Genomic DNA, 27012 nt, shown 5'->3' on the forward strand with positions numbered 1-27012 from the left:
GAAGAATCCAATAAAATTTGACCCGAACCCCGTCACCTTAAAAATTTGTGGACTATAAACATATTAAGAACTGATAAAATCACCCAATTCTTGTATCGTTGCCTCAAAAATACTCCTAAGCGTCGTAGAAGCTATGCCATGGATACTGGAGTCGTTACAGATGCTACAAAAGAAGAATCCAACAAATTCAATCCAGACCCCCGACACCTAAAAATTCTTGGGTTAACAATCACGAAAAACTGACAAAATTGTCTACTTCCTGTTGCGTCAGCCCTAAAATGCTCATAAATATCGTAGAAGCCGCGTAGGGGTTATCATAATTGTTACCAAGGTCGTTACGAACGCTACAAAATAAGAGTCCAACAAAATTTAACCCGAACCGCCGGCACCTAAAATGCTCCCAAATGCATTGGAAGCTTTGCCACAGCTACTAGAGTCGTTCTTCAGATCGTTACGGATGCTATAAAATAATAATCCAACAAAATTTGACTCGGACCGCCGGCACCTAAAAAATCTGTGGGCTAACACACATGAAAAATTAACAAAATCTTCTAATTCTTGTTATGTCGCCCTAAAATGCTCCTAAACGCCGTATAAGAAGTGTCAGGATTACTAGAACTGTTCCCCGTGTCGTTACAGATGCTATAAAAGAACAATCCAACAAAATTATACCCGCAACCCTCGACACCTAAAAAATCTGTGGGCTAACACACATGAAAAAATTGACAAAATCGCCTAATTCTTGTTGCATCGCCCCTAAAATGCTCTTAAATGCCATAAAAGTCGCGCCGAGACTACTATAGTCATTCCCAGGTCGTTACGAATGCTATAAAAGAAGAATCCAATAAAATTTGACCTGGACCCCCGGCATCAAGAAAATCTATGGGCTAACACAAAAAAAAAGTGACAAAGTCGCTTAATTCCTGTTACGTCGCCCCTAAAATGCTCATAAACGTCGTAGAAGCCGCGTTGGGGCTACTGGAGTCATTCCCTAGGTCTTACGGACACTACACAAGAAGAATCCAACCAAATTCAACCTGAACTCCGGCACCTAAAAAACTGTGAGCTATAAACACATGAAAAACTAAAAAAAATGCCTAATTCCTGTAGCGTTGCCTCTAAAATATTCTTAAGCGTCGCAGAAGCTATGTCGAGCCTACGGAATCGTTCACCAAGTCGTTATGGATTCTACAACAGAAAAATCCAACAAATCCAATTCGGACCCCCGACACCTAAAAATTCATGGGTTAATACACACGAAAAACTGATAAAATTATCTATTTCTTGTTGCATCACCCCTAAAATGCTCATAAATCTCGTAAAAGCCACACAGGGGCTATCGGAATCGTTCCTAAGGTGGTTACAGACTCTACAAAATAAGAGTCCAAAAAAAATTAGCCCGGACCCTCGGCACCTAAAAAATTCGTAGGCTAACACACATGAAAAACTAACAAAATCGCCTAATTCCTGTTGTGTCGCCCCTAAAATGCTCTCAAATGCCTTAGAAACTTTGACGAAGCTACAAGAGTCATTCTCCAGGTCGTTACGGATGCTATAAAAGAATAATACAACAAAATTCGACTCAAAGCTTCGGCACCTAAAATATTCGTAGGCTAACATACACAAAAAACTGACAAAATCGTCTAATTCCTGTTGTGTTGCCCTAAAATGCTCTTAAACGCCGTGTAAGCCGCGCCGGGGCTACTGGAGTCGTTCTCCAGGTCGTTACAGAAGCTAAAAAAGAAGAATCCAACAAAATTCTACCTGAACCTCCAACACCTAAAAATATCTGTGACAAACACACATGAAAAATTAACAAAATCGCTTAATTCTTGTTGTATCGCCCCTAAGATGCTCCTAAAAGTCGTAGAAGCCGCACCGAGGATATTGTAGTCATTCCCAGGTCGTTATGAATGCTACAAAAGAAGAATCCAACAAAATTCGATCCAGACCCTCGGCACCTAAAAAATCTGTGGACTAGCACACAAGAAAAACTGACGAAATTGCCTAATTCCTATTGCGTCGCCCCTACAATGATCCTAAAAGTTGTGCCGAGCTGCTGGTGTCATTCCCCAGGTCTTTACGGATCCTTCAAAAGAACAATCCAACAAAATTTGACACAGACCCCCAACACCTAAAAAATTTGTGGGCTAACACACATAAAATATAAGAAAATCACTTATATCGGCTTGTGCGATCCTTAAATGCTATGAATATGTCGTGCATTGTTCCGAGGATACACGTAATTCTCCTCTGGGTACTTACGAAAGGTTCCATAAAAGTTTTGAAATATTTTTGACAAAAAGCGATATCACCAAAATACTCATGGTCTGACACTCACAAAAAAAATATGACAATCATCTAATTCCACTTGTGCGACCCCAAAATGTTATGAATACGCGTGGATCGTACCGAAGCTACACATAGTGCTCCCAAAAATTCTTATGAAGGGTCCTATAAAGGTTTCGGAAAAAATTGACTAAAAGCCACATCCCTATAATATTCATTTGCTAACACACACGCAAAATGAGAAAATTGTCTAATTTCGATTGTACGGTAGCTAAATGCTATGAATACGCCATGTCTTATCCCGAGGCTACACGTACTTTTCTCCCAGTACTTATGGTGGTCAGTGGTTCTAATAAAAGTTTTAAAAAAAATTGTCCGAAAGTCATATGCACAAAATATTCATGGGCTAACACTAATGAAAAATGAGAAAAAGTTGCTTAACTTCCCTTGTGCGCCCCTAAATGCTATGAATATGCCGTGGATCGTGTCGAAGCTACACGTACTTCACTCCTGGGTACTTACGCTGGGTCCCATAAAGGTTTCAAAAAAAATTAACCAAAAATAATATGAAAAAAATATTCATGGGTTAACACACACGAAAAATGAGAAAATCGTCTAATTCCGCTTGTGAGGCCCATAAATGCTATGAATACGCCGTGGACCTTTTCGAGGCTACACATACTTCTTCCCTATATACATACGGAGGGTTTCATAAAGGTTTCAGAAAAAATTGACCAAAATCCATATCACTAAAATATTAATGGGCTAACACACTCGATAAATGAGAAAATCACTTAATTTCGCATGTGTGGCCCCTAAATGCTATGAATACACCGTGCATCATACTGAGGCTAACATACTGATCCATGGGTACGTACAGAGGGTCTCATAAATATTTCAAAAAAATATGTACGTAAAATCATATCACCAAAATATTCATGGTTAACACACACGAAAAATATTAGAAAATTATGTAATTTTGCTTTTGTGGTCCCTAAATGCTACAAATAAGCCATGGATCATTTCAAGTCTGCACGCACTGCTCTGCGGGTACCTACGGAGGGTCCCATAAAGGTTTCCAAAAAAAAATGACTAAAAGTCATATCACTTAAATATTCATGCGCTAACACACACGAAAAATAAGAAAATACTCAATTCCGCTTATGCGGCTACTAAATGCAATGAATACGTCTTGGATTGTGTCGAGGCTACACGGGTTTATCCTCCGGGTACTTACAAGGGGTCCCATAAAAGTTTTAAAAAAAATTAACCGAAAATCATATCACCAAAATATCCATAGGCTAACACACATGAAAAATGAGAAAATCACTTAATTCTGCTTGTGTGGCCCCTAAATGGTATGAATACGGTCGAGACTAGACATAATGCTAACCAGGTACTTACAGAGGGTCTCGAAAGTTTTTAAAAAAAATTTGACCAAAAGTCATATCACCAAAATATTAATGGGGCTAACACACATGAAAAATGAGAAATTCGACTAATTCCACTTGTACGGCCCCTAAATGATATGAATACGTCGTGGATCATGATGAGACTACACTTACTTCTCTCCTGGTTATTTACAGTGGGTTTCATAAAGTTTTTGGAAAAAAAATGATTAAAAGTCATATCACCAAAATATTCATGGGCAAACACATGAAAAAATGAGAAAATCACAAAATTCCACTTGTGCGGCCCCCCTAAATGCTATAAATACGCTGGGGATCGTACTGAGGCAATATATACTTCTCCCTCGATATTCTGCTTGCCCGCCCCCTAAATGCTATGAATATATTGTAGATCGTGTCGATACTATATATATGCTCCGCCTGGTAGTTACAGAGGGTCCTATAAGAATTTCGAAAAAAAAATGATCAAAAACTATATCACCAAAATATTCATGGATTAATATACATGAAAAATAAGAAAATCGCCTAATTTCACTTGTGCGGACCCTAAATGTTATAAATATGTCGTGGATCGTATTGAAGCTACACATACTTCTCCCCCAGTATTTAGGAGGTTCCAATAAAGATTTCGAAAAATAATTGACCGAAAATCATATCACCAAAATATTCATGGGCTAACACATATTTAAAACTTAGAAAATCGCCTAATTCCACTTGAGTGGCGTCTAAATGCTAAACAAATAGCGTTGATCATGGTGAGGCTATGCGTACTGTTTTCCCGGATCATCACGGAGGGTCTTGTAAAGGTTTTGGAGAAAAGTGCCCGAAAATCATATTATCAAAAAATTAATTAACTCACACATGAAAAAAGAAAAAATTATCTAATTTCTATTAGGTGGCCTCTAAATGCTAAGAAAAATGGTGTGTATCAGGCTATGAATTATTTTGTAAATATGACTATCCAAAACTTTTTGACTCCAAATGTTTTAGACTATTCATAATTACCTATTGAATCATATTCATAGCTTCTACAAAATCCATGTCACTTTTTTTAGCATTTAGGCGTCACGAAATACGAAATAATTATCATTTATATATAATATAGATAAATTCTATGAGAGATGAGAATTGAGTGATAGGGTGGTGGAGATCGGGCTACGAAGTAGGGGTAAACACTTATAAAATTTGTTATTTCCTATTTTCATTAAGAAAAGACATTTTTTTTATATTCAGATCTTAATCGAATCATATATATAGATCAGTATAATCTCATACATCCGCCTATTCTCTTTTAAGCAATTTATTATCCAAAATATTTGACCAAATAAATATAAAAATTCAAAAAATATTTTCCTCCGTACCCAACACGCCCTGTGTTTTTGAGAGAGAAAGCTCACATTATTAGGTCATCCATCCACCAATTTCTATGTTTAGATGATATAATCTTCTTCTTACACGTAAAAACAAAAGTCTATTTTGTTTTTCTTCTTTTATGCACCGACAAACATCTCTTATTTATTTATTTTTATTAAATTAAAATTTTAAAACAGGTATCTCTAGCAAAGCAAATATCTCATAAAAAATTAAATTTTATAAATAAAAAAAAACTAAAGAGAAAGTTAATTATTCCATTCTTTTATTAGAGAGTTGTTCCCTTTATGAGCTGTTTGCCATTTCATATGATTCACTTATATATGTTTATAAATAATTTCTTAATTCCTAATTCTTTTATATTTACTTTTAGTTATTTTTGTAAAAAGCCTTGTATTGTCTATAAGAAGCTAGCAATAAGCAAACTTTTTTCTTTTTTTTTTGGCTATTTGTTGTTCGATATCTACTTTAGATTTTTAATTATCCTATAAAATCCATTATTAAAGTGAAAAATATATTTTATTAGGATATCTTTTTTTCATTCACAAATTTAAATTTGAGATCTCTGCTTTTATTTTTTTTAAAAGCATTCTTGAGCATCTCTTATTAAAAAAATTGAGAAAGCCGATTTTTTCTCGTACTATAATTATAGAAGTATTTCAAAGTGAAAAGATATTTTCCCAAAACCTACTTTTGAATTAAAAAGAGACAAACTTTATCATTTCAGAAATTTAAAAAAAAAAAAGAGAAACACTCTAATTTTAGAAATGGTAGCTAATTTGAGAGTTTATCCACATTTGAAAATCTTATCTCTTTGTTAAATTACAAATTTAGCCATTTTTCTTTTATTTATTTCAGTCCTATATGGATGATAGTTTCCTACTAGAACACTCAACCTAACAAACACTCTTTAAAAGCTTTCTTCGTTTTAATTTATATGTACAAAAAAAAAAAACTCTTGAAATTTATTGGACTATAAATTAATTCGGATAAAAGAAAAATTATAAAATATTAAATTATTTTTAATTATAAAAATATAATATATATATTTTAAACGAATTAAACTTAAATAGGCATAAAATATTAAGTTATTGACTTTTAGAAAAAACAAAAGTTGTAATCAAATGGGCATATACCTTTTTTCTTCACTATTCATATAGACTTAACTAATATACAGCTCATATGTTCCCATGGACCATTTCTCATGTTCTAAAATATTATTCGCGTCTCAATTATTCGATTGAATATAAGATCAAAGAGAAAAAATTCTTTTAAAAACAAATTATGGTCAATATTATTTCATTAAGTGTTAAATAAATTTGCTATAATTAAATTTCATATACAAAAAGATGATTCTTTTTTCTTTAGAATATGCTAAAATTAAAAATAAATCACATGAATTGAGACGAAAAATATTATTCTACCAACAATAAGCATTAAAATATAATTTTATAAGTAGAGAAGAGTTAACATTAAGCAAGCCATTTCTTACCAGATCAATCAATTTTTAAAAAAATTATAATATAATACTAAAAATCAAAGATACTGACAACTTGTATTCCACTGCACAACAATAATTGTTTCACTTTTTTTTTTCTAATAAGAAGAAAACAAAAAATATAGTGTCAACAATTCAGCGCCTCGAATACTTTGTTTTTGAATTAAGTATCTATTGAAAATAATGTTACGGTCATAAAAATAAAAATAAGATTTTTGGCATATATTCTATACTCATCACACTACACTTATTAAATTATACTTAATATTTTATTTTTATAGAAAAGCCAATAATATGATAAGATAATATTGTAGTAAATTACAACTTGTAACAAGATTGTGAATTCCCCCATTTTTTCCCTTCCTTTCCAAATTTTTATTTTTTTTAAAAAAAAGCAAAATGTACAATTTCATCAACTATAAAGTAGCTAAACATTAATGAAATATAAAAATAGTTTTAAAATTAAAGAGAAGAGACTTCAAAACAAACTTGACGGCCGTTACTTCAAACACTGACGGAGCAATCCCGGGCTAGCTGGTACTTAACGGCGTTATTTCCTACCATTATCCCTCCGTAACCGGGGCGATCACCAAGTGGCACGTACGCAGAGCACGTGACATGTAAATGGTAATGGCCCGTTGTTACGGTACCCACTTTCCACTTTACACGCCCATCAATCTTAAAATCCAACCAAACGCCACCGTTTGCTTGATCTTCTGACAAGCCCGGCCCGTTATACGGGGCAATCGGGACGTTATTCCCGTAAACAAACGGGGACCATATGTTTACGTCCTTATGGCCTTGATACACCGAAGGTATTTTAGTGTAATACGTGATTTGTTGATTATGATACGTTGCGTATATATCCATGTTATCATAATAAATTCCAATTTTGCTATTAGGGTTACGTGCGTAAATTGTTGTTTGGATAGAGGTTGAGAAGATGTTTGGGGCGGAGACATTGAAAGTAAAGATAGTGGTGTCTTGGAGAATGAAACGGGGTTTTTTGGGCTGAAGAACGGCCCATACTATGAGGATAGTAAGAAGAGCTAAGAAGAGGAAGATAAGAAATCCGGCGCAACATCGTCGGATCATCTTCTTCTTCTTACTCTTGTGGTGGCTACACTTTTTTTCGGCCATATCGGTGGTGGTGGTTGTTGAGAGTGGAGGTTTTTAGATTAGTGTTGTGTAGGAGAAATGAAAAGGGAGTGGAGATGGGAATTGATTGACTATATAGAGAAGAGGAGGTAAGTAAAGTTGGACTTTCTTTTATGCCACTTTAGTTCTATAAAAGTGTGTGTAGTTGCGAAGGGTACAAATATGTCAATTTTTTATCACTTTCATACCAAATGCATGGACCCCACAAATATATATATAATAATATTTTTTGCTATGTTTTAATTTATACCACTAATTTAAATTTTGAGATTTAAAATTTTAAATATTGACTCTGAATTAGACAATAAAAAATTTAAAATTTTTTGAAATAAAATTTATATATTTGAAAACTAGGTAAAAACTATTAAATTATAATAATTAATAATTTAAAATATTAAAATGACATATAAAGACATTTCAATCAAAGAAAACTTGATTGACACTTTCATATACGTTTTAAATATTTTAAATTATTTATTATTGTATTTTTACATAATCTCCACATTTATAATTTTTATTTTGAAAAGATTAAAGATTTCATGTATGATTTTATGGTTAAAATTAAAAAAAAATGACTCTTAAAATTTAAATCAACGGTGCCACATAATTAGGAGAGACGAGTAGATAAGTTATACTCCAATTAAATATGAAATATATTGCTTGTGTATCCTTTTGGGTTGACTATATATGAATATTTAAGAAATTTCGAGAACAAAAAATGAAAGTTCGTCTTCTCAAAGAATTATTAATTATTTTAATGTTGATAATCTCTAATCATGTATTATGCACTTGCATAAAGTTGTGAGAATTACTTATTAAGGAAAAAGTTGTATGAATTTCTTGATGATTAGGTTAACCCTTAATTAGTTAATTATAATTACTTTTGTTCATCTTTATTTTTCCATTTTAAATTTTACAAATCCTTTAAGAATCAATGATTAATATAAGCATGTAGTTAATGTCGAGAGTAAAATAGAAAAAAAAATTGTAAATTTCTTGATATACTAAAAGTAAAAAAATATATATTTTTAAATAATAGACAAATAAAAGTGAACGGAGAAAATATGAACGTGTTGACTTGGTATTTGAAATTTGCATATGGCAAAAAAGTAAAACTATTGGTAGGTAAAACAAATAATGTAGTTTACTATGCACTCTAGTAAGATCTTTATGGACAGTAAAAACTAATAATAATCTTGTGACAAGTGAATATAGTGGACGAATAAAAATAAATTTAAAACAATAATAATTAAAAATATTTGGTTCGAGAAGCAATGTTCAAATGATTTTGGGATCCAAGAGACGTATTATGCGGGAATAATAAATCGGCCAATTTGTTTAATTTGGTCAATGGTAATTAAAAATATATTAATCTTGGATTTGTACAAAATTAATTAACACTTTGCACTAACTATGATGCACCATCATAGGAGATCTGATCAGAGGTTGAAGTAAAAATAAAAAAATTATCATAAGATTATTTTTAAAGTTTTTTACTTGATTTGCAATATCAGGTTGGGGTTGATTAAATCGTATTCACATCGAGAAATCTTATTTGAGGGATAATTTTATTTTTATGAAACTATTAATAACAATTTCATTTTTATATATATATACATAAAGAGAGTTCGTAGAAAGGAGAGATGGTTGGCATCTCCCCCGACAGGGACGGGAACAGCCTTCAGGCTTTACCTGTTATCAGACACATCCGGTTAAGACTATCCACTTTGGTGAATTTTACCAAATTTTGCCCCACGTTATAAAATTTTACTGGATTATTATTGTTGTTATTGTTGTATGTATAAAGAGAATTTGGATGAACCTCGACATGCCACGTCCTAGTGTGTTTCGATCTTATTCACCTGATTCAAGCCCAAGATTTCTGATCAAGAATGAAAAGGTGCTTCAGTTATCACCATTAATGTAGTGACTTTTTTTATCTTTTACTTTCCTGTTCTGTTATTTTATGAAAAATGATTAGTATTAACAAATGTTTAAATTAATTAATATGGAAAATGCAATAAATGACACGTGTTACATGGCTAAATAATAGGGAGAAAGTTCCTCCAGCTCACCCCACCGACGAGTGTTCGGTATCTTCTTTTTATTTTATTTTTGATTCGAGTGATATTATCCGCTCTGAATCTATAAACAAGACTGACGTAAGAGTAATTCTAATATTATTGTTAACGGATAATATTTTGAAGTTTTACTTATTGAATTTGATATTATAACTAAGATAATGGTGAATTTTCAAAAGACAAATAGTAAAACTTTACTAATTAAATTAATATAGGTGGAATCATAAAATATTATTATTTTATAAATATATTATTTAATCGATAAATTAATATTTATTAATTTAAATAGTGTTTTGAGATTCAATAAAGGCTAATTTTGATTATATCAAAATCATTGTCTTACTAATTTATGGATCATATTTATTGAATTCACATTAAAAAAAAATTATTATACATAAAGTACAATGAATACATCAAAATTATTGTATCTTACTAAATTATATATCATATTTATTGAATTCATATAAAAAATAAATTCATCATAAATAAAGACAATGTGTGTGTATGATTCATTGTAATATATTTTTTTTGTTAAATGATTTATTGTAAAATAAAATTAAAAATTCATTGTAAAAATAAATTCATTATACATAATGTTCTTTGTTTCTTAATAATCAAATATTATTCATTGTATCTTTATTAAAAACATTCAATGTATGATAGTGAGAGAATAAACTATATAAGCAACATGGAAAATTTCTTAAAACCATATCCAAAAAATAATTTCTCATTTAAAAGTTATCGCAAAATCAACAATGACAAATCAAATATGAAAAACATTATGTGACTACAAAAGGGATCTTTCCACATGCACTCAAGAAGATTTCCAGTCGTGACAACATCAAACTTTTTGGATGCAATAAGAAAAGTTAGAGATGAACTTCTACTAGATTTAAATTTTAACAAAAAATAAAACACAATAGAATCATATTTTACTAAATTAACTTTGATATATTTATACTTGTGAAGGATTATTAATTTATAATATTAGTGGACCATATACTTATATAGGAGTCTTCTGAAAATATATTACCTTATCATCTTATCAAAATGAGTGATTATTTCCATTGGATCAAGTCGGAATCGGAGAAATATTATCTTAAAAAATTATTCATTTACCAAATATTAATTTATTGAGATTTTACTATATCCAGCACTATTTTCTAGCCCCAATAATTTCAATATTAATGTTATCATTGAGTTTCGTTCGTTGCATTTGTAACTCTAGGAGTGACTGTTTTTTAAATTAATACTCCCTCCGTTTTAAAAAGAATAATCTAATTTCTTTTTTGGTCTATTTCAAAAAGAATGATCCATTTTTTTTGGTAAAATTTTAATTTCAACTTTTTATGTGGCATGTCTAAGGCCACAAGATTAAATGACATTTTGGTATATTTAACACAACTTTAATTTAGAACTACAAAGTTGAAAAATCTTCTTTATTTTCTTAAATTTCATATCAAATCAAATCAGATCATTTTTTTTAAAACGGAGGAGCTAACAAGTTTCGACAATCATATAATTTAATTTAAAAAGTGTTCATACAAATATTACAATATAAATTTCACTTGAATGCATACATATATTATAATATATTTTTAAAATAATTTTTTCAATCAAACTATACCACCTATATTATAAAATTGTACCATATGTATTAAAATATAAGTAGTACGAAAGAAAACAAAAGAGAAGACTAAACGAAAGAAGACTCCAAATTGGTATGTTATATTAATTAATTAGAATATCTTTTTCATGAAACCAACCACTCTAAAATAGTCAATTAAATAATAAAACCACTTTCCTTACCACGATATTCATTTCACCTACCTTTTGCCTAATCTTTGATTTCCTCTAGTCTCTCTCTAACGGTAGCCATATATATTAATGTTATTAAATAACCAAATACTACCAAAAAAAATAGTTTTAAAATCCTTTATTAATTTATCGCTAAATAATTCAGAAATAATTAATACGCTTCTTTTATAATCCAATATTGTTAATCTACTGTAAATAGAATTAGTAACGATTTTTTTGGAAGAAGTGAGTAAATAATTATTTATTTCTTTGGCTGCTTAAATTAAAAATAACAGGTGAATATATATATATATATATATATATTCAATCGTACGGCAACGATGAATGCACAACATTGTGATCTCTTCATTCTAAATAGAAGCATGTAAAGAAAGTTCGAAGATTTATATTATATATATAATTTTATGTGTAATATAGGTATAATTATTATACATCGATTCAAAAACGTACATATTAAATTCAACCGCCAATATATTACATAAAATTCCTTTTTTTAGCGATAAAAATTACCTATCGCTAATTTTATATTTTATATTTTGTAATCCAAAAAAATAATATTTTGTGAGTATCCTATGTTTGGATTTTGCAATTAATCGTCCCGCAAGACTTACTTCAAGAAAGTCAACAATTGTTTGCTTGAAAATATTTGACTCTCACATGTGAATTAATTAAAAGTATTTATCATTTTTTAATATTATTGCACTTTCCTTTCAACTCCATTGTTGTAGACCATGTTGTAAAATTCTCAAAAGATTATATACAAAGAATGAAAAAGGTGGAGTTGGGAATTTATCTTCCCAAAATGGAGATTATCAAATAAATTCAATACAATATATATATATATATATATATATATATATATATATATATATATATATATATATATATATATATATATATATATATATATATATATATTTTAGTGGCGGATTTAGAATTTAAAGTTTATAAGTTATGAATATTAATTAATTTTTTTTGCTTATATATATTTTTAAAAGAGGACACTCTAATGAAATATATATATATTTTTAAAATCTCATATAAAAAAATTAGACTTCTCAATTTACAAAATTAAGTTAATTAATTCATGATACTGACCCCTAAGCAAAAGACTTCTGGATGCTTCTGTATTTTTATAGGTGGAATATTGTGGTTGGTTAGATAAAAATACATACATAGTATTAAAATAGTGTAAATGCAATAAAATGATATGCCTAAGAATTTATATTGCTGGGATCATCCAAAATTAATGCTGCACTTATGTTGAATTCTTCAAAAATACATATTAACTTTTAAAGAAATCTAATAATATTTTTGATGAAAATTTTGGATTAAGCCCATGAAACAAAGTCATCTTTGATAAAATGTTTTCAACCTTTCAAAATTAATTTTTTTTTGTGAATTTAAATTAGTCGAATATCAAAACGGATATTCAATCTAAGAATATCCATCCTTCCCCACTAGAGTTCCAAATTTTATCCTATAATGTCCTCAAATATTCCTACAAAAAATCAGTTATTTGTACTGCCAAAAAGTCCCCACAACATCTTCCTTGAAGTTTGAACTCTCCAATAATTCCAAATTACTATAGAGAATTTAAGAAAACAACCCTTTCATGCTTTGATCAATAATTACTTTTGAAATTTTGATAAATTTGGATCCGCATCTTAAAATTCATTAAAAGAGGAAGCATTCCTTATCCATTTTTTTTAAAATTATTTTGAGATTTCGAATTCGAATTAAGAATAAAAAAATCTTGTCTATTATGATACAATAGTTGATGACAACTCTTTTTTGTTTCTTCCTCTTTTGTTTCCCCAATTTTGTAATGTTTTCTCAACTATTTTCTTTTCCTAGAAAAGAAAAGGGGTGTCATTAGATTGGGACTTAAAGTTGATCTTCAAAAAATAGAAAATGTAGAATGTTGAAAAATTAAGTCAGTGGGGAAACTCCATCAGTGAGAAAAGTCTAAGTGAAAAGTGGGGGGAAAAGAAGATAGAAAAATGAAAGGAAATGGAATTTTATTGCATACAATTTTGTGGGCCTTAAATTAAAATAAAAGAAATAAACAAAAAGAAAGACCCTACTCAAAAATTGACATTTGAGGACTTTGAAATCATTAAGGTGAGTGTTACTATATATAGTGACAAATGAAGGATGCACTATAAAAAAAAATTATAGTAATTAAAGTAATGTTAAATATATTTTTTTTAATAAAGTGAATGACTTATCAACTCAATTGTGGAGCTAGCACTTTGGGGATAGGAAAAACATTAAATATAAAAGGTACAAGAAAATTTTAAAAGCTAATTGTTCAACGATTATTGAACTATTGGAGATAGATAAACAAATTCATTATTTTTTGAATAAAAAAAAGTTATTTATCTTTTGTAATTTCACTCAAAAATAATATATCCGACCACAAAAGAAATGTCGAATATATCGCAGCATCAATAAACTTCAAAGAGTACTATATCGAAAAACAAAAAAATATGAGATACTTATCAATATATACAGTTTGGTCAATTAATTTATAAAATATGTATAAAAATGGCCAAGTGAAAATGGCCAAGTGATGAATTGTTATGCACTCCGTAAACTCTTTTTTTTTTGCAGGCCACAACATATCATATCGGATCACGTACTTTTTAATATGTTTTAGATCATGTATATGTATTCATATTTTTTCTTATGTTCTTGCTTGTGCCCTGATAGAGAACTCTAAATAAATGCCAAACAAGATCCTGATCTGATCAATAATGCCATGTACATGATTGACGGTAGTCATAAATTTAGGATAAATAATCCAAAGTTGTTTCTATAGTCGCCCCAAACTTATTTGAGACTAAAGTGTAGTTATTATTGTTTTTATTTGTTTCTATATATAGTCTCATATTGGTCTTCATCAACAGAACCAAGAAGAAAATCTATAATATCACATCCAGCAACAACAACATACTCAGTGTAAAATTATAAATGGGGATCTGAAAAGGACGGTGTATATGCAGTCTTACTCCTTGTCTTGTGAGCGTAAAAAGATTGTTTTGAATAGACGTTCGACTCAAGTAAAATATAACATCACATCCAACATAGCAACAACTTATCAAACAATAAAAAGATAGCACAATTCAACATTTGATCATGATTTAATGGTTTGTACAAGAACATATATAACCATTAAGAAAAAGGATACAATATAACATAATAAAACATCCTAATCAATTCAACTCAATTTTACCTATGTTCTAAACTTTATACATCAAAAAATTATAAACTTTATTTCTCTTACTATATAATTACATCAAAAATAGGGGGGAAACCCTCAAAATATATGGAAAACAATTATCAAAAACCTGATACACATTCATGTTTATAACCATTCCATGTTGGAATATTGGAAGTACGATTCTTAAAATCTAATGTAATTCTTTCACAAAACAAACGCATTTTCTCTGATTTGTGAAAAACATTAGACTTAACCATAAGTTGTACCTCAAGTTTCAAATCAAACATAATTTGCCCTCTATGTCGATCTTTCACCATTTCGCTCACCACGTATTCCACGTTGAAGTTTCGTTTGGGACTCGGGAAGGAGAACGCGTCCAGTATCTGGACGGTGCTCTCCTTCTGGACCTCCACATGGTCGACGGAAGACGTGTCTAGAGAGATGTACCTATATACCAACGTTGTTTCCTCGTGATTCACAAGTACCAATGACCTATGATTCGTGTTCTTCACCGACACTTTCGTCTCCCAATTAGCCTTCAATGTCGTCCCTGGTTCGCCATTGCCCGATATATCGAACGTGCGGACCTCGAACGATTCCAAATTGAACGTAGGCTTTAATGTCATAAATACCATCATAGTAAACATGCTTACAACCATCACAAATAATAATAAAAAAAGCATTAGGCAGAGCATTACTCTGCCAAATGAAAACCCCTGACTTACGTTAGGGGATATATAAGGTAATGGCCTGGCGGGGTAATTGTATTCGTAATATTGAAAAGGTTGTTGAGCGGATGGGTTGTTAGGGTACCCTTGACAAGGCTCAATATAGACAGGGTGATGCATGTGATGAAATTGAGGATTTGTTTGGTAAAAATGTTCTGATCTTTGATATCCCAAAACTGATTTTTCTTCTTCCTTTCCCATTTGTATATTATTTATTATTTTTTTCTATATCCCCTATGAATTCTTCTAATCTATTTTATGAAGAAAAAGATAGAAGAAAATAGGGAATCAAGAAAAAAAAGATAGAAAGAAGCTTACATGGAAGTGAAACAAAAAATATTCTAATTAAAATTATAGTAGGAAAAAGTTCAAAATATTTAGGTAAGCGTTTACATCGGATCGAAGTATAAATTTAATGGTTTATAATTTGTGACATGTGTGGACTAAGATTTACGCCAAGTGACGTATTTTGTTATTCGATAAATAGATATTATGATAGAATTAAAAAAAACGCTACTAGAAAAGGAGTTGTTATTAGAGACAAAGATAGATTTTGAAGTTTATGAATTTCCAAAATGGCCTCGGATGAATCAAATCAATAATCTTTTTTATTGATTCAGGGCCCATATTGGGTAGATCTACCCCTCTCATCCTCTGATCACTTATCTACCGTTCAATCTATTGATGAAATTTCTTCTCGCCCCAACTAGTTGTATGGGGTGGGGTGCTTGTGAAAAGCTGCTCGACCCTTTTTTCCAAGAGGAACTGCTTTTCCAACGCCCCCAAAAAGAGTGGAAGGTGTCTGGCTTCTTTCTCTTCCAATTTAGAAAGACTTGTCGGAAATCGCCGGTTGGGTTGGTCCGACCAAGAAAGGTCCACTGCGCTAACTTCCTAAGCCCTTACTCCTTTTTCCTTTTGCACCTGCCTTGTCTGCTCACCTCAATTTGCGCCCTATTTGAGACTAAAGTAGGCGGGGTGGCGACTTCGGAACGAGGAATTCTCAATGAAAAAAGTGCACTCTGAACCGAACGTGAAAGTCAATGTCTTTTTCTTCGTTATTCAGATATCAGAAAAGTCTCATACTTCAATTTGAATTTTGAATTGAATAGAAAATTGAAATTATGTTTTCGGAGAGCACAACCTATGTTGCCCCGAATAGAACATAAAACAACAATAAAACAATAAAAGAAAAGAAAGACAGATATTATAGATATCTCCACACGTGTTTAATCCATACAAACCTTCTTTTCTTATACACTTCACAATTGTATTCTACTCAAAAATTCGTAAACAAAATCTCTCTCTTCTCTGCTAATTATTTTTTGAACAATGAAATCCATAACATAAAAGGGGGTTAAATGCTAAAAAAACGATTCTAATTCTATATATTCTTTCTGATTTTTATGCCTTTATCTCAGCGAAAAGATCAAATGTCCAATTCATTTATTTTTCTGATAGAGAAACTCTGTTATAGCCATTTTTGTACATTCAATGTACTCTACAGATAGAGGAATACATAGAGTTGAACATAGAAAAATAAGAAATTGAAAGATTTTGTTGAAATTGTTCGTTTGGAAATTTCCCCAAAAGCTAATCATAGGTTCTTCTCTCCATCGGAACAATAGGGTCGTTATGCTCATTACTAAACTTGTTGAAGAGATGAAATATAACCAAGGTATATCTTTTTGATCAGAGGTTGAATCAATCATCAGAAGAAGAATTAGGCCAAAAATTAGGATACATTCTGGGAAAATCAAACTTTCATCGAAGAGAAACAAATGAAAGGCTTTCATAAAAATTCTCGTAGAATCGAGAATAAAGTTTTCATTCTGTACATGTCAGATCATGAATTAGTAACTGCTTCCAATTTCCAAAAAAAAATACCAATTGTGTCGAACTTTCCATTTTTGGAATAGTTACGGAATCTCCATGAATAGGGTCAAACCTTATTCCATGGTATTTACATGAGGTTCCTCTTTAAGAAAGTCCCCGAGAGGGCTTAGTTGATCCATGATTTATGTTTCATCTTTCATTTTCTTTTTGTTTGTTTCGAGAAATCTATTGATCAATTCTGATTCTTTCTTTTTCTCTTGATTCTTTTCCGATCGAGAGTCAGGCAACTTCGTGACTTTGCTTAGCTTCCAGCCTTGCAAAGGGATAACAAAGGGGGGTATGAGATAATCATAACGGATGCGTCGGATGGGCGTCAAGTGATTGATATTATCCCTCCCGGCAAACTAAGAAAAATTTAGCATTCCTAAATAAATGACCTGCAGCGGCGGGGACCATTTGAGCTCGATTCCTAAAGCCCACAGAGAAGGGTGTGGAGCCAAATTCCTCTTTATTCGATTTGTTACAAAATTGATCATAGATCAGTTCCCTTTTTATTTGAGAGTATTGACTACACCCCAATTTTGAGCTTCATGTTACTCGAAAGAAAGCAGAAATATGGCCTTTTCAGGAAGAATATAAATAAAGCAAGATTTCGACCAGGCTGTTAAGATTTGTAAACTCATATATTATACATGTATGATTTGTCTTCAATGTCTGGGCAAATAAGTAGGAAATTGTAAGTATTTAAATTTTATTTCATTTAACTCTAATCCAAATAAATATATGTGTTGATTATTTAAATCCAACTAAATGACTTAGGGCTCATTTGGAGGAAGAAAAAGGCATAACTAATTTTAATATATATATATATATATATATATATATATATATATATATATATATATATATATATATATATATATATATATATATAGCCCATTTGAATTGAGATAAAATTGTGGAATAACTTATTCCATGATTGTAATTTTATTTTATCACATTGAAGGCGGGATAACTAATCTCGAATGAGCCTTTAAAGTGAATGAGCCCACTCTACATGAGCCTTTAAAGTTAGAAGCCTAATTGGACTGTAGTCTCATCAAATGAGCACATTCATATGAGGCCCAAGGCTCATTAGCCTTAATGGGAGGCTGTTCCAATCAAGACCTTAGCTCTCACTTATATAAGAGGAAATTTCACAAGTTAAGCTATTTCGCGTTCATTTTTTGCAATATATAATGTAGCAAAATACATTATATTCACGTGTATACAATATTTAATTCTAGCTGAAATCATGTGAATACAGTATCTTAATTTTACGGTATGTGTATGTTTGTGTTTTCAAAGTAGAAGTTGAATGTATGTAAAGACATCGAATGTATGTGTAGCTAACTGAATCTACAGTATGTGTTTTCAAGCTATATGTGCATGCCAATGGTATGTGAAGGGTATGCAAAGTGCATGTTGTATGTATGGGGGAATGATCAACACCTAAAAATATAGTTGTATGTATGTCAAATTATATGTCGGATATTTATCGTCGTCTCTATTGAGAGAATGCTCATTGTCAGAATTTTTAGATACACAAGAATATATTTATAATCTCGATTTAAGCATTTTCATACAACCCAAGTTGGGCGAATTAGGCGAGTCATATTTTCATTAGCTAAATTTGACACTCCTAGTTCTGATTATATCATGAACATGTGAAATCAAAAAATCATTATTTACAAGTTATGACGTTAGTATAATCTTCATTCTCCTATGTCAGCGCACCAAAATATTTCGCCCAAATTCAAGAGAAGTAAAAAAACAAGTAAATAAAAAATTTAGCAGAAAAATCAAGAACTTGCAAAATACAATTTAAAGTAAATGTCTTCATATACTATTGTAAATTTACACTGTACAAAGATAAAGGAAAATTCTAATCTAGTAAAAGAGTAATAAAATACACTATAAAACCTATTATAACAACATAAAAGTATAAATTAATTTAACGTCACTGTAGAAGCTCATAAATTTTAAAGTGTGTTTCCGACGCAATCAACATTGGGAGTTTTTATCAACTCCCCTTTATCTTTAGACCCATGCCCAAATTGAACTTTCACATCATTGCAATAAACTCTAATCCTCTCTGTTTTTGACTCTGTCTTAGAAGTATATTCATAGCCCATATTAATTTGTAGCGCGAATTTCAAAATCCCGGTATCATTTCTCGATTCGTTAGCTTCTGACAAAATCCATTTTTCCAGGAAGGTACCAGGTAACGTTGTCAAATTAGAAAAGAAGAAAACAGAACTATGTTCCGCCAAATTGAAAGGATCAATATTATTCTCCGCCAAGAGATTTGTCTCGTAGAAAATCCCAACATTCCCTTGATACACTTTTATATCTACCTCATTATTCGTATTTTTCATCGATATGTTGACCTGCCAATTACCTAATATTGAGGTACTTGTGATCGCGACTCCTGTAGGAACTTGTAATGACACGAGTTGAAATTGAGGTTTTTCCTTTCCGAATATCATCCAGATGACTATACTGAACATGATCATCCCCATGACTAAAATTAACATCATGATCGTTATATAACGACCGAACAACGCTGAATTAGCGTTAGTATTATTGCCAATTTGATCTTGCAATGGTATATACTTTTGGGAATAATTCATACTATATGAATTATTATTGTTAGGGTAATTATTATAACTACTAGGCATAATATAACTAGAATTGTTGTATGATGAAGGAATTGTTTGTTGATGAGAAATATATTGGTTGTGTCTAGCCATTGAAGGGTACCCCATAACTGTTTTTTGTTTATCAATATCTTTTGAAAAATCCATGACTACAACAATAACAACTTTCTTTTTCTTTTTCTTTTTTCTTTTTTCTTTTCTTTTCCCTCTCACCTTCTTTTTTTTTTTTTTACTAAAATAGGGAGAAGGATAGAGAAATGTAAGGAAAAAATAATGGAGAATTAGAAGAAAAATATTGAAAATGATTGTGTAAAGATTGGAAGTTTTTTTTGTTTGTTTGTTTTTTGAAGTGGAGAAGAGGTTAATTATTGTTGATGGGGTTGAAATGTGTAATAGATAAAGAAATAATAGCAAAGAGGATTTAAACACAAAAGAAGATTGTGGAGTTTAGCGCAAGAATTGGAAAGGAAGGGTTTAATATCAACCATTTGTAACTAATATTTATCTTATGGTTTACGCATTTCGAGTTAAAGAATTTTATCTGTAACGTATATATAAAAGGTGATTTGTTTTGGAATACGTCTGTTAAATGTGTATCCTAATTATTTATAATTAATTTGTCTTATGATTAACACTTTTTCGAGTTAAAGCATCTTATCTATTATATATATAGGATGATTTTTTGCACATATCTGCTAAACGTGTATCCTAATTCCATTTGTAAATTATATTTGTCCTAAGGTGATTTATTTTTGGACACATTTTATTGTTGAACGTGTATATATCCTAACCATTTGTAATTGATATTTGTCTTCTGGTTTACACTTTTCGAGTTAAAAGCATCTTATCCGTAATATATATAAGGGTGATTTTTTTTTGGACATGTCAGAGAACAAGCATAGATACACAATTAAAAGGTATAATTTCGTACACACAACTTATTGCATTCATAGAGGATAGGGAGAAGGATTGTAATCCCGAAAAGGTAGGCAGTTCATCCTAACATAAGGTCTTAAACTCGTAATATTTAGGTTTACATAGAAATAACTTTACAGTTGTTCAAAGATTGCTTTTTGCATCCGATGCTCAAAAATAAGGTCTAGGGAAGGAATGTACACCCAAAAAATGTGATAGACAATCTATCTTGATGCAAATATTAGTTGTTGATCCAAGACTTCCCTCAGTACATAATGGAGCAAAGTTGGAGAACCCAAGGATTAGGACAAGTCTACTGCTTTTTGGTGTCATGAATTTTCATTGATGAGTCTTTTCATCTGTGTCCACTCAAGGCAAAATATGGTAAAAAGCTTAAGTCTATAACACCCTCAGCAATCAAAATTGGTAATATTGGGTCAGTCAGTTTCTGAAAAAATAATTATTCATCCCCTTTAACTCTTTAAAAAATAATTATTAATATGAATATATGTTTCTCACAAAAACTCCCTACATGGTTACTCAAAAACTAATCCAAACCCCAAATATTGTTTTCATGGTTTGAAAAAAAGAAAAAAAGAAATTAAAGTTTCATTCCTCAACAAAGTGTGCACTTCTTTTTCACTAATAATTTACAAAAACTAAGTTAAATCCAAAAAGCCACAAGAATTAACAAAATGGTATGTGTGGCCATAACTAGGAGCATTTATTATAATACACATATTTAAAAAGATAATCACATTACAATTGTCAGTTGTAGACACCAAAAAAAGGGAAAGATTTAAAAACAGGCCCCTTTACCAAAAGACCACACCATTTTCCCTCAACAAGGCAATTGGAAATTAGATAAAAATTACACACACAACCATATGTTAAAGTTCAATTATTTAGATCTACTAAATTACTATATCTAATGACCAAATTACTATATATCACTAGGTCCAATTCTTTAAGCTTTTGCCATTCCTCTTTTCTTTTCTTTTTTTGTCATATGCATGGATATCTCTGACCAGTTTGTTGAACATCTTGCCTATTTCTACCACCTGCCATACAAAAAAATGAATCAGAATTTGACCCTACAAAAACTTTCTCAAAAAACATCTAATTTGAGATTAAAAAAATCACTCAAGGGGCGATGGAGCAATAGTAATGCTCATCTCGGTATGATATCGGGGTTCACAACATCTTTCATGTAATCCCACAAATAAAATCTGGAAAGAGTGGTGTCTACGAAGTCTTATTCCTACCTTTTGGAGATATAGACTGTTTTTGATAGATTATGGACTCAAACTATGGAATTAGCCATTGTTTTTGCCTCGGGATAGAGTGTATACATTACACTTCTTTGGTGTATGACCCTTCACCAAACCCTACGTGAAATCGGGATGATTCATTCACCGAGTTAACCTTTTTTTGTGAATAAACAAGCATTGCAATAAACAATCATTCTCAGAATCTAGTTCTTAGTCTTGCTCACATCTTAGTTGTTATGTTGAGCATCTGCTAGCTTTTACCAGGTACTAGAAGTAGAAGGGGTGTCAAATGGGCAGGATTGGGTTGAAATTGGGCGGGTTAAAATGGTCTGAGTTAATAAACAGACGGATTATTAAAGGGGTGGGGGTGGGGTAGGCTAGGGGGGGCTAGCATTCAAGAAGTCAGCAACCTAACTAAAGAATGCAACAAATCCTCCCCTTAAAACAAAACTGCCAAACATTTACTAAGAGCAAATGTAATAGAAAGAGAAATTTCAGAATGAACTGCCATATATAACCAAAAGATATAAGAGAAGGTCAGATGTCAGTTGCTTTTCCCAAAAGACCACTTTTTTCATCTGTTCCCAATCAAAAAAAAAAGGGTAAAAGAGGAAACACGAAAAGACTTAACTCAGCTAAGAACAAGTCATGAAAATTTGATAAAAGTTCAAAGATTTAGTACACAATTATGATTCATGTGTTCCCTAATCAAAAAAGAGTAGAGAGGAAACAAAAAAAGATGGGAACTTCACTCAACTATGAACAACAACAACATATCCAATATAGTCCACAAAATGGGGTCCGAAGAGAACAGAATATATTCAAACCTTACTTTTACTTGAAAGGTACAGAGGTTGTTCCCATAGTCCCTCGGCTAACTCAGCTAAGAATAAGTCATAAATTTGTTTCTCCCTTCTTCTATTTCTTGTCAAACCAAATAAGGAAAATGGAGAATTCTACCCTCATTAAGAACATCATAATATTCTTATCCCCTAAAAATAATTTATCAACACGAGTTCAAGATTTACATTTGTAAGTACTTTGTGATTTGATGTTCTAACTAGTACAATCTAGTTAAAAAATAATAGCCATCTTCATTTAAGCAAAAACACGAAATGATTTCTTGTCCAAACGCAACAATTGTTCGAAAAAGTTAGTAACATGATCTTTAGAATGTCATTTAATTTGTTTTTTTACCACTCTCAACTCACATTTTTCGTGATGATTCGAACCAACAATTTTTAAGAATGAAAGTAAAAAATGCTTACTACCTGAGCAAATCTCTCTCGCCGAATGTCATACATATTATATTAGCTTACATGGCAAAAAGCTTATTTTTTTGTTCTTTTTAATTACTAGTCTAGTCAAACAAAATTGAAACGTAGTAGTATTTTTCATGTGATGATATTGTCTTTCTTCAACTTGTTAAGCTCCAAAATGGGATGGCAACAAGGCGATACGGATTGAGAATAGGAAAAAATGTTATGCAAGGCGTGTCAAGGCGGGTTGAAGTCTTTGTGAATTAAGGTTAAACTCACCCCGCTGTCATCTCTACATTGAATGTGCGAATAACATATTAAATATAAATATATTTTCACTAGTGAGTTTTCGATAAAATGGTTATATACGATCTTGACCTTACTCATACTATTTCTAATAGATTCTCAGCTCAACTAATCATGATAATCAATTAATGAATAGTAGGACAAGAATAATGCTCAAAAGTTAGAGATTAGTAACTCAACAACTATGTTGCTCGGACTTCCAAAAATGTTGTCACAGTCATGTCGAATTCTCTAAACATACGCTAACTTCAAAATATCCAACACACACCGGTCAACATTTTTGAAAAACTCCGAGCAACATAGCTCAATGATTTGATTGACTTGCCTTGTCTCTTTCTACCATTGTTGTCAACGTTGGTGGGTATTCTAGGGAGGAAGACACCAGTTCCACCATAATCTCTCACAGAACTAGTTTCACCATTAATACCGCCACCGCCTCCCACAAATGGCAAAAACCGGCTCCCGGCAAACCGGTCTAAGCCAAGATTTCTTCTCTGCATTCTGATGAACCGGTTCTGCTCTTCCTTCTGTAAAATCCAAGCTCTTGCTTCCATCAAGCTCTCAACCTATACCATTTTGTAAGAGAAAAAAAAGGTTGAAAATCCAGAAATAACAGGACGAAAATTAAACCCATTTTGTTTTGATTCTACCTGGTGCTGAAGTTGAACCGGTGGATAAAGCTGGTAGGGATAAACCGGTGGTGGACCGGTTTGAACCACCTCTCTTCCTCCTCTATTCAGTTCAAAATACTCTGAAACTGAAAAATCCGTACAGCTGCAGCACCTCTCAGCCGGTCTGAACCGCCGCTGTAACATCCAGAAAAAACAGTTTTAAAAAAATGTAGAAGAAGCTCTGAATCTCTGCAACAATGGTGAAATTTGAAAGAAAAAAGCAACCCGCCAGCACTAATGCAAAGAAAAATTAGAGATTCTCTGGAAAACCCCTTTACCTCAGTAATGGGAAATGGCTTCGGAACACTGTGGGTATTATGAGAATGGTGTTGAAGAAGTGAAATAGCAGCAGCTTCTTCTTGTTCAGCTATGAAAAAGGAGCTATGATCATTGTGATTACGAAGAAAAAGAAGACAAGAGTAACAACAGCAGAGAGAAGAAGTGATGGGGTTGTTGTTATTGAGTTTATTAGTAGAAGAAACAGGTTCTTCTACAGGAAAAATATCAGAAGGTAGCCATAACTCTCCATCATCCAGATTTTCTGAACAAGAATTCTCCATTTTCTCTCAAAACCCACCAAGAATACAAAACCAGAAACTCACATTATAAACCTTTAGAGGGAGAGTTGGGAAGAGAGAGAAGTTTTTCAAATTGACGTTACGAATTCTTTCTTTTTTGCCTGCTAAAAAGTGTGTGTGAGAAAGGGGTTGGGGGCGGGGGATGGGTCACGTGGCCAGAGGACTAGGGCATGGGGTGGGGTGGGTTGGTGGGGGTCGGGGGCATGAAGTTTCTGCCATTTTTGGGTTGTTCAGAGCTTTTGTAGAGCCGGAGAGTTGCAGCATTGGCTTCTCTATATGGAAGCTGACACGTGACAGCTCAGGGAAGATGACTGTAAATTTATATTTATGTAGATATATAAGTGCATATCACAAAGTAATTTCGCTGTGGAATTTAATCGGGCTTAGATGCAAAAATTTAATATCGAGTTAGAAAATTAATTAAAAGAATTTTTTATTTTTATTTTTTTCTATAATTCAATTTTGATTTTTATTTAGAGAGATGAAAATTTTATCATAATTCATGAACTAATTTTTTTTGTGATTGAAAATTCGATGTTGAAATGTCTATGTGCTATTGCTCTAAAACACATTTTTTGGATAAGATGGAATTTAGTAAAATTTGCATAATTAATACTTGTATTAATTGTGAGAAAAACTATGTACTATTTAATGCGAAAATAAGATGAAATAACTAAATCGTACACTAAAAAAATATAGTTAAGGATAAAAAAAAATCTAAACATTTCATTTTTTTGAGTTTCAATTATTAAGAGTGTAAGTTTCCTGTATGAACTATCACTTAATGTTTAGCGAAACATACATAGACGTTGACTAGATCAAATGTTTGTCTAGAAATGTTTTTAAGCACGTTTGTTTATAAAAATTTCGTCCAGCTGGCATTTATAATGACTCTGTTAGCTAACATACTAAATATATTTTTAATTGATTTCTTTAAAAATTCTAAACTCTCGTCTTTTAAGCTGGAGATATCGATGTTATGGTAGAGACGAGGCCACATCTACAAAGATGGAGAAGAAGATAGTGGATGTCAACGATGGAATGAATTAATTTGTACGGTGATAGTTTTAACCTTTAACTTTAATTTTAACTTAATATCAGTTTATTTAAATTTGTCATGGTAGAATAATTGTTCCACATGACAAAAAATTTAAACAAAAGAGAAAACATAGTACACACATCATCATAAATTAGTTAAAGACACTCTCAACTGTTTAAATACGAAACAAAAAAAAATAGTTTAAGTAGGCCATTAACTCAAAAAAATAACACATATAAGGAAAAATTACTTGATTGAGTGTTTTTTAAAAATTAATAACTGATTTTAGCGATATTTTTTATTTATTACCATTTATAGCAATATATAGCAATATTATGATAAATCTACATTTGTCTTAAAAGTGAATTATGCATACAATATAAATGTATTATAAGTGTTTTAAAATATATATTATGTTTGTGTAGTAAGAAACTAACATAATGTATTATAAGTTTATAAAAATATGTGATAAATGTATTATCCATCTATAAAACTTGTATTATATATGTTTTATAAATAGTTCTCTGCAATATGTATTAAAACTGTATTATAAATGTATTATAAGTGTTCAGTGAAATTATTTTTTTATTGCTATAAATAATAAATATTTTCTTAATATTGTATATTTATGTAAGTTTCTTACTTAAATATGGTAAATATATATATTACTCTAATAAGATATCAAATGACCTTCTATTTGGGATTTCGAATAGAAAGAGTATTTGAAATTGAAGAAGTGCTTTAGTAAATTGTTTGGTCGTCCTATTTGTGATCATGATTTCAAATCTATTCACCAGAAAAAGATGATTTGAATTTCATATTATGATTTTATTTTTAAAAATATATATAATTTGACTGGAAAA

At 31.2% G+C, this 27012-nt stretch overlaps 2 protein-coding genes and 1 non-coding gene across 3 annotated transcripts; 1 reads left to right on the forward strand and 2 right to left on the reverse strand.

Moving 5' to 3' along the window:
* Nucleotides 1–6822: 6822 nt before the first annotated feature.
* Nucleotides 6823–7848, reverse strand: LOC129885146 (NDR1/HIN1-like protein 1). The gene has a single exon (XM_055959349.1). It carries the CDS (start codon nucleotides 7705–7707, stop codon nucleotides 7072–7074), a length of 636 nt encoding a protein of 211 aa, XP_055815324.1. The 5' UTR covers nucleotides 7708–7848; the 3' UTR covers nucleotides 6823–7071.
* A 1501-nt stretch (nucleotides 7849–9349) lies between these two features.
* On the forward strand, nucleotides 9350–9477 carry LOC129888156 (U6atac minor spliceosomal RNA). Its single transcript, XR_008766582.1, has one exon. It is a non-coding gene; the product is annotated as a U6atac minor spliceosomal RNA (small nuclear RNA).
* A 12251-nt stretch (nucleotides 9478–21728) lies between these two features.
* Nucleotides 21729–25400, reverse strand: LOC129885147 (uncharacterized). The gene is made up of 4 exons (XM_055959350.1): nucleotides 24811–25400; nucleotides 24512–24667; nucleotides 24187–24427; nucleotides 21729–22086 (listed from the first exon to the last, which is right to left on the reverse strand). The coding sequence occupies exons 1-4, from the start codon at nucleotides 25090–25092 to the stop codon at nucleotides 22031–22033; spliced, it is 735 nt and encodes a 244-aa protein (XP_055815325.1). The 5' UTR covers nucleotides 25093–25400; the 3' UTR covers nucleotides 21729–22030.
* Between the last annotated feature and the right edge of the window lie 1612 nt (nucleotides 25401–27012).

This window comes from Solanum dulcamara, chromosome 4, assembly GCF_947179165.1.
Source record: "Solanum dulcamara chromosome 4, daSolDulc1.2, whole genome shotgun sequence".
Lineage (NCBI taxonomy): Eukaryota > Viridiplantae > Streptophyta > Magnoliopsida > Solanales > Solanaceae > Solanum > Solanum dulcamara.